Source organism: Gymnoscopelus braueri, assembly GCF_963280865.1.
Source record: "Gymnoscopelus braueri genome assembly, chromosome: 11".
In the NCBI taxonomy this organism is placed as follows: domain Eukaryota; kingdom Metazoa; phylum Chordata; class Actinopteri; order Myctophiformes; family Myctophidae; genus Gymnoscopelus; species Gymnoscopelus braueri.
This window is the reverse complement of record NC_137613.1, coordinates 39286308-39296307: the sequence shown is the minus strand read 5'-3', so window position 1 is coordinate 39296307 and position 10000 is coordinate 39286308. Positions and strand designations below refer to the sequence as shown.

The 10000-nt window shown below is 41.2% G+C and overlaps 1 protein-coding gene across 1 annotated transcript in view; it reads left to right on the top strand.

Annotated features, from left to right (window-relative positions):
- LOC308095293 (transcriptional repressor scratch 1-like) overlaps positions 1-2787 on the top strand; it is a gene marked incomplete at both ends in the record, with an annotated part of 7482 nt that extends 4695 nt beyond the window's left edge. Inside the window, one exon of the mRNA XM_080442293.1 lies at positions 2009-2787. Within this exon, the coding sequence (XP_080298419.1) occupies positions 2009-2787 (779 nt within the window). The remainder of the gene's footprint in view (positions 1-2008) is intronic.
- Positions 2788-10000: the final 7213 nt, after the last annotated feature.

Genomic DNA, 10000 nt, shown 5'->3' with positions numbered 1-10000 from the left:
GGAGAATCGGAATGATAGTGTGTGTGTGTTAATATCACCCTCCATGCCCCCGGGATGTTGTAAATAGAATGTGGTCCTAGTTTACAGTCCATACCAGGTTATTTCATGGTTAAAATGAACTCTTGATCATGTTTCAACCCATTACTCATGCTCTATAAAACACACACACACACACACACACACACACACACACACACACACACACACACACACACACACACACACACACACACACACACACACACACACACACACACACACACACACACACACACACACACACACACACACACACACACACACTTGCATAAGCAGCCAGTTACAATACTTTGTTCAGGAAGTGCAATGATTGAATATTCATGACGTATAGAAGTTCTCTCCCCCCTCTCTCTCTCTCTCTCTCTCTCTCTCTCTCTCTCTCTCTCTCTTGTTTGCTCTTTCTCTCTCCCCATTTCTTCCTCTCTTCTTTCATTCTTTCTCTCTGCCTTTCTCCTGCATTCCTTTCTATCACTCTCTCTATCGCTCTGCCTTTTCCTCTTTCCTCTGTTTCCATCTCTCTCTCTCATCTTCCCTCTATCCCTCCATCCCTTGATTTATCCCCACCCTCTCTCTCTCTGGCTCGTCTTTCTCTCTTCCTCTCATCACACATCACATCATATTATCGACCCACTTCTGTGCGCCTTTTTCTCAGAATTGCAATATGAAATTATATTACAGTGATGTTACTCCCCCACCTGTCTATGTTCAAATGCTGAGGGAGAGCTAATTGAAATGGAGGAATATTGATTCTTATAGACGAATGTTCATCCATACAGGTAACTGTGGGGTAGCAGCTACAGGCTAGCATCACTAACAGCCAGTCTTCATGTCTGTTCTCACACATTTTGCGACCCACTGAGAGCGGACATTCACAAATATGGAAATGTTGACACAACTGATGTACAGTATGCATGTCATGTTAGTGTGCTGGAATATATAACGTAGCAATGTAGATAATGAGAAGCCTGCATAGTTAAAACCTCATTAATACACCTTTATTATACTGTTATCATTTCAATACATGTACTATATATAAGACAGGTTACATTGGGGGCTCATCCTGGGGGATGTATTGGGGGATGTATTGGGGGGGATTTATTGTGATTTATTGTGCTCCTTTTCCTCTAAGCACCTTAACGTCCACTGTCTATCATGCACAGTATAAGTATAACATGCACAGTATACAATACATTGCTGCTATGCTCAGGCACCTTAGTTTAGTTTTTTTTTAGTTTTTATTATCTCAGGTAATTTGTAAATATGTAGATAACTTGTCTGGCCTTCTGTTGCTCTCTTGTTTTTGATCTCCTTCCCACTTACCCCCCACCCTCTTCTTCTCCCCCCCCCCCCTCTTCTTTCTATGGAAACTAACGTTGCGATGGGAACGATGTACAAAAAAGAATTTCACCCACTCTTTTACCTTGTAAACCTGTGATGTGACAATAAAACTGATTCTGATTCTGATTCTGATTCTGATGAGTACTGTGGGGGGGGGGGGGGGGGGGACTAGTACTGTTTGAAGCTCAGAAGCTTAATATCTCAAAGTGGACAAAGGGGGATTCCCCTTTGGATGAGTGGTAAACACACCCGGGTTCAAATCCAGGTAGTTACAGGCTTCATATGATCTGATGTATGTAGGGGTCCTCCTGGGATTTCCTCCTACCACAGTACACAGAACAACATGCAATTGATATGGTATACTGCTCAATGTGTCATCTGACATGGATTATATGGGGTACATTTTCTATGTGCAATATTCTATCCTTTCTGGCTTTGGAGGTGACTTGTTCATAATCAAAAATGAAGACTGATATCTCCATACAGTACACACTCTTTTAGGGTGAATTCTTCCTTAAGGGTTTAGTATGTTTATGTGCATAATCAAGCTAGCATGACATATGCACCTCATTTGTCAGTTAATTTCTACTTTCCAATTACAACTGACACTTGTCTCTCCATCTATCTCCAGGCTATATCAATGACTATCTGAGTCCATCTCCTTATGATGACGTTGTGGTGAGTGAATCATCTGTCATCACTAAAGTCCCCTCCCCTGATGAGCCGTCGATCATATATGACCGCCTCAGGGGCGACAGCTACAGTGGCATCCATGGTGATATAAATGGTGACTCGGACCAGCCTGACAGCCCACGGTCGGAGGCGTCGTCATCGGCCAGCGGATACATCAACGGGGACACGGCCGTAAGTGAAGGGTACACGGTCGACGCCTTCTTCATCACAGATGGCCGTTCGCGAAGAAAAGCCGCGGCGAACCCGCGAGGCGGCATCCAGAGGCATACCTGTAGCGAGTGCGGCAAGACCTACGCCACCTCCTCCAATCTCAGCCGGCACAAGCAGACGCACAGGAGCATAGATAGCAAGATGGCCAAGAAATGCCAGACGTGCGGGAAGGTGTACGTCTCCATGCCCGCGATGGCCATGCACCTGTTGACCCACGACCTCAAGCACAAGTGCGACGTGTGTGGAAAAGCGTTCAGCCGGCCGTGGCTCCTGCAGGGGCACATGCGCTCGCACACGGGCGAGAAACCCTTCGGGTGTGCCCACTGTGGGAAAGCATTTGCTGACCGGTCGAACCTGCGCGCTCACATGCAGACACACTCAGCCTTCAAGCATTACAAGTGCAAGCGGTGTGACAAAACCTTTGCGCTCAAGAGTTACCTGAACAAGCATTACGAGTCGGCGTGCTTCAAGGGGGCTTTCTCGCCTCTCGACGAATCAGATGAGTGATGGGGAAAAGCAGGGAGGGCCGGTACCCTATCCTGATTAGCTTTATCCGACTCGCAATTTTCTCCCTCACCTACATAACTCCTCCAGTCCCGCAAGCAATACAAGTCTGTGTGGAATGAGGGATGGAGTGTATTCTTCCTTTATAGGAACTCTTGGTAAATCCTGGCCAAAATAAATAATGGAGAACATCTTCTTCTTCTTTGATCCATCCCTCTCTCCCTTCATCCTCTCTTCTCCAGACTGGGGTGAAAACTTGTCGAGTGCATTCTGAATACTTGCAAAAACAAAAAATAAAACAAAGCAAAAACAACCTTATCTGACTTACCTTCCCCGTCTGATCATATTTGTATGATACCGAAGCAGTTTACCTATCTCTCAAGATGAATCAAGCACACTGCATCTAAAATATTTAACGAATACTCAGATCTGTTTATGTCAAGATCTGTCCTCATTTGCCTTTGTTTTGGCCCATGACAAACCGTCACAAGAGCACAATCTTCTCCATCTTCCTCTCTCTGGGAGACATGTCACAAGACAACAGTTGGGATTGAAGTCAGATCTTTGAGTTTTCCTGCAATGATATTCAGCAAAGTCTTACAGAGATAACGAAATAATTCAATATGATGGTTTTTCAAATACACCGACAAGTAACAAGAAAGAGGGGGGAGAGGAAAGAAGTAACTAAGCAAGCAAAAGTTGACATGATCCCACGACACAGTGAGTGCTGGAAAATGATTTAATATTGTAAAATGGACATTTGCACTTGGAATGATATCTATGATGTAGTAAAGCTTCAGAACACTTTCCATTGAAATACCAATCAGGTGTCTGTAGGAGATGGATGTGCAGATGTAACACTGCCTGCACCTTCCGAAAGTTGTCCAAAACCAGAAATGTGTTGTTACCTTACCAGAATATCACCTTGTGTAACAGTATTGAACTGAACTGTGTAAAACATTGAAAAAAGTATACAGGATTCTATACTGTGTACTGCATGGTACATGTACACAGTGTAAAAATCATACTGCAGATATGAATTATATTTTGCTTCCCTTGACAGATGCACACATGGACACAAACATGGAAAATGATTATTATTTTTTTGTAAAGGTTTATCAGCATTTCTGCTGTTGGAGCTCGGTGTGGGGAGCAAAGACAAACGGGAGAGGGGGGAGGGTTGAAATGCAATAAAGGTCATGAACTATATCTGAACCCAGGTTCTGGGTCACATGGCTTGTACCATCACCAGGATGTGAGAAAAAGAAGAAGTTTCCTCTCGGCTAAATAGGATGTAATTATTTTTGTTTTGTTTTTTGACAAACAGAAATGACAACAGAGGCATTAAAATGTCTGTTCCTCAAAAGGTCAAACCTTTTTTAAAGTGTTGTACAATACTGTAATCTTGTTGCCAGTAGGCCACACAGTGTTCAGCTTTGACATAAAAGTCTCGGTTGTCGACAAATATTTATTTATTTATTTATTGACCTACAGTATTTAATTTTGTATTGGTTTGTTTGGTTTTTGTTTATTTATTTATTTATGTTTTGTAGATTCATTGTTTTGCACTTTAATTTGTTCAAGTTTTAGCCTTTGTTATGAAGATGCCAAAGCATTTGACACTTTCTAATGAATATCTTATTTTAGTTTGACACTTTAAATATAACAAACAACAAACAAACAAAAAAGTACTTGCATGCAAAAAATGACTATAGCCTAATAACGGAATCTATGCCAATTTTATGAATCTTTGGGATATGTTGCCAAACTTCTTAGATGTAGGGTAATTTAGCAAATGGGCAATATTTCATTCATAACTGATAGAGCAATAATGCATAATGCATGATGATATTTTTTTTGAGAAACAGGAGTCATAACTGCTAATGTCTGGTGTTTGTGATATCTTTATGTTGTCACATACTACCAACCTATGTAGTTATGAGGAGAAACTTCAATTTCAGGGAGTTAACCAACCAATTTAGTGTTATTAAGGGTATGGCTGGGGTTTTGGGGCGAGAAGGGGTAGAGCCCAATATTTACAACACGTGTGACTTGTGCTACTCTACTCTTTGGTTGTCTGAAACTGGAAGTTGTTGTTTTGGTTTTGTTTTTAATTTCCTTTGATCATTTCCAGCATCTTCAGTAGCTTCAGTAACATCTGAGACCTGATGTTCTCATGTCGATGTTGTTTTACCTGTGTAGACTTTATTCATTTGCCATACGTAGAACAGAGAGGTACAAATCATTGTTCTGTTTTTAGGCCTCTGTTGATTTATTACTTACTGGAACAAGATTAATTGCCAAGCAATATTATGTAAACCTATAGTTTCAAGCTAAAATTGTCCTTTGTCAGGCAAAATTACCATACTGACAATTATGTCATACCTGCATTTGGGGTCTTCCTGGGATTTCATACACATGTCACAACTCTTTACATTGACCATATTCACACAGCAGCCAGTGTTGTTATGTCATACTTGGGAGTGGGAAACCCCAATCCTTCAGGGTGAAGTTTCCAACCCCCCCCAAGTATGACGAAAGAGCAAAAATGGTGGCCTTGTGGCATAATGGTCCATTGAGGGCTCTGGGTTGGGTAGGAAGGGGTCTTTTTGTACATGGTTTATGCACTGCCTGCCTCGTATTATTACTATTATTACTGAATATTGTAGAACGTAGAGGATACTACTGTAGGCCTCTGATGCTGAAACAAACCCAGAACAAGAATGAGTTCAAGTTTTTTCTGGTTCACATTTGGATTCCAGTTGAATTAGTTGCATTTATTAATGATTTTGGTGTTGGAACCGTCATTTGCAAGCCTCATAGGCAACACAATTGGACTCCTTGGTCTTTGAGGCATAACATTACATGTAACATTAACATGTATCGACTAACGATCGTTGACCCGAGAGCCAAGGAAATTCAATCACTGTGTGTGGATGTCAACCTGAAAGTAAGGTTGTATTAACACTGTATTCATGAGATGCTGCCTGTGAGGTAACTTGTTCTGTCTTTGTCAATATTTCAGCACCAGAGTGCACTGATGAACACTTAGATTCTACTATGATCTACTGTAGCCTACTTATAGCCACAAGCTAGTTTACTTATCATTATATAAAAGCACTTCCTCTTGCGAATTATATCTTTCAGCTTTGTATTCCAATAAAGATAGTAGCACAATGAAAAACTTTAGATTCAGGTAGACAGCGCCTTGTATTTAGAAATGTCCACCTCTTCCCTTTTTCTACTGACATACTGTACATTTTAACTAAAAAATCACGTGTTATTGCAACACAGGCTGTGTTGTTCCTAAATGCATACATACGGATCTGTCTAAAACGGCAGTCAAATCCTGTGTTGATTTAGCTCATGAATATGTAACCAAATGGACCCTTATGGTCCATTTGGTGTACCTTCAGAGTTACGAATTAATAAATAAACAAACAGAGGATTTCACTGTGTGATTCAGTATGTGATACATGTGTAAATTCACCACCTTAAATGTATAATGTCATTTTTAAACATATTTGTATGCCTGCGTTGTGGGACATTACACCCTATGCTGCCTTAACATTATTTTTTAGACTAAAACCTGATTATTTTGCAATGAGCAACCTTGTAAATACGCATTAATGCGCCTTTGGAGTCTATTTGACTATTTCTACACAACTGTAAAGAATGAAAATGATGATGACTATTTCTGAAAACTCTTTTGTTCATGAGTTCTTCTGGGGTGTTTTGGACCTCCAGCCGTGGTTTAGAATGTGGTGTAAAGCACAATGACAACACTGGGCATTTTGTCTCACTTCCTAAATAAAGACTAGCTAACTAAAAACGTGTTGAGCGCTTTTGATTTTGTATCTGTAGGCGAGTACAGCAGTTACTGTGTGCACTTCCTAATAGAGCATAATGGTTGTCAGCTCTCCAACCACCAAGAAGTGACAACAGCAGTTGAAGAGAAATGTAACCTAAATCCCATTGTTCTGATGTAAGGAGATTATATGGTGTGGGGGGAAAAAAATACCCGATGTTTTCTGTGTATTTCGCCACGAAATGCAAAAGTGTACGTCCGATGACATCAACCGCGTCGTTTTGTGTCATCGAGCATACAGAACGATGGTATTTAGTTCAAAATAGGGTTGTAATTCATGATACTTAATCACCAGCTAATTGTGCATCAACACACCATATCACTTGTTTTATGTGTGAATTGTATAACCGGTCAGATAAACTCCTTTCACCGCAGCCATTTCGGACGGGTATACAAAGCAGAAAGTAAACGTTAATTGTGGTGGGTGTATTTCTTTTAGGTGTTACTGTGTACCAGCTTGGAAAAGTAGGCTACAGTCACTAATACTATTACTTCATTTCACAGAAACATAAATGAAACACACCCACCATTACTGTAACAGGATTACCTTCAGCTGCATTTAGCTATCAAAATGGCTGGTGTGAAAAGGGCCATTACCATAAATCTAATGATGAATGAATCATACAAAATGTTAAACACTGTTTGCTTCTCTTGACTCCGTTGTATTTTCTAGCTCAGTCTCTCTTCCTATCCCTCTCTTATTGTGTTGTGTGACGACGGCGCAGAGGTCAAATGCTCTCTAATGACTGTGTGTGTGTGTGTGTGTGTGTGTGTGTGTGTGTGTGTGTGTGTGTGTGAGAGAGAGAGAGAGAGAGAGAGAGAGAGAGAGAGAGAGAGAGAGAGAGAGAGAGTGCATACGCACGCGCAGGATTTTAATTGGTTGCACTAGGCCCCACAGGTGAATGGAGAAGCTGATGTCAGGGCAATGTCTCTAACCTTGACAATAACCCTACATGCTGTGTGTCACTCTGCATGTTTGTGTGTGTGTGTGTGTGTGTGTGTGTGTGTGTGTGTGTGTGTGTGTGTGTGTGTGTGTGTGTGTGTGTGTGTGTGTGTGTGTGTGTGTGTGTGTGTGTGTGTGTATTGTAGTAAAAACTGAGAGAGAGAGAGATTGCTTTGGCAATGTAAACATGTTTTCTCATGCCAATAAAGCCCATTTGAATTTGAGAGAGAGAGAGAGAGAGAGAGAGAGAGAGAGAGAGAGAGAGAGAGAGAGAGAGAGAGAGAGAGAGAGAGAGAGATGAGGAACGTTACTTATAATCAATTAAGTAATATTGTTTAATGAAAGAAAAATGTTTATGTTTTTGTCTAATATTCATTCTTTACAGTAATAGTAAATATATAATACATTTTAGTTCAATTTGAGAAAACTTTAGGTCTAAAAGTTTAGCATCATCATGTAACATTTGGCTTTAATTTTACATCCAGCCTGTTCATTGGTTAAAGACTAAGGTCCCAATGGATTAGAATTGGCTGGACAGAAAATCCCATTGATTGTGATTGGCTCTGTCTCCCTTGTGCTCTGCTCCTAAAGACAAATGACCTTCTATTACAAAGTCATTGATTTCCTCCTATTGCCAATAAAGAAATTGATTTCCTCATATTGCCTTTGCCTCACTAATGGTACTAATTCTAACATTCACTGGACCTGAAAAAAAAGATTTCCTGGCTATTATAGCTACTGCGTGTGCATGCGTGTGTGTGTGTGTGTGTGTGTGTGTGTGTGTGTGTGTGTGTGTGTGTGTGTGTGTGTGTGTGTGTGTGTGTGTGTGTGTGTGTGTGTGTGTGTGTGTGTGTGTGTGTTGAGCGAGAGAAAGTGTTTCTCAGAAGTTGTATACTGCAGTAATACGGAATGTGGTTTCCTCTTTCAAATAGTAAAATAGTACAGTATATACTCCTTTAAGAGGAATTAGGTCAGTCTCGCATGGCTGTTCAAGTGTCCATACTGTAATGTGTATTGTGTCTCTACATGTGTACTGTATAGGGTGTTTTTAATGATTGAACACACACACACACACACACACACACACACACACACACACACACACACACACACACACACACACACACACACACACGCACACGCACATGCACACACACATACATACATATGCCTTCTTAGCTCATTTTGTCATAAGGAATTAAAAACATGTTTTAGTGTGAAACCAATTGAGAGAAAAACGTCATTTATAAATGAAAACAGCTGCATATATTAAAATGCCACATGCATTTTAAGACTAAAAGATGTCATTCTCTCTCCACTATGAAGCTTTCAACTAAAATAGTATACAGTCGTTCCATGGGTTTACACACATATATGCACATGCACAATGCAGTTTGAGAAGCCGTTTAGGCCAGAATCCTCCTATAATCCTCCTATAATTTGACTAACCTCTGTAGTAGTTGTGCGTGTCTGTAGTCGTCTCATGGTGAAGCTGCCCGGTTCTCCTCAGTGGCTGGAGCAATTGCTCTGATTTTGCACACAGCCATTGACCATTACCATCTGAACTTAACTGTGAAGCCCCTTTTTCAATTTCATCAAATCTCAGCTTCTTATTAGCGTTTATGTGTCAAACAATGGGAGATAACGTTGCCAGGTTTCGCGCGAGAAACAAGCTGCAAGGTCTATGAAAACAAGGCCAAACGAAACGAGCCCTACAAGCAACAAGGTCTATGAAACCGCGCAACAGGACGTGCAATACCCCCAAGTTTGCAACTACTTTTGCCTGTGCCCTTCACCGGGTATGGTCTAGTTAACTATAACTTGCACATACATGTATACTTATCTTGCACATACTGTACATACATACAGTATTGGTACTTCACTTGCACATACATACAGATGCAGGGCTAATGTATCATCACACACGCACGCACGCACGCACGCACGCACGCACGCACGCACGCACGCACGCACGCACACACACTCCCTCACTCCCTCACTCCCCCCCTCTCCCTCTGGTCTGGCATCTGGTCTTATGTTTCTCACACACAAACACACGCACGCACGCACGCACGCACGCACGCACGCACGCACGCACGCACGCATGCACGCACACACGCACACAGATGAAGAACTAATAAAGACACAAAGATCAACAGAGAGAGTAAATCAGACATTTAGGGAATCATTTATTAATGGCTCAGGTTTTTTATATGCTAATTCTCAGTTCCCATGCTGTTTGGCTTTCTAACCTCAAGCAGTAACAATGGTATTGAATAGTACATCACCTAATCCCTATATAGTTAGCATCTTCAATCATTCATGAATAAAGGGTTAGACAGAGGTTAAGGCCTCGTTTAACAGTATCTCTGTGAAACTAAACCCTTCACAGAACAGCCTGTGTG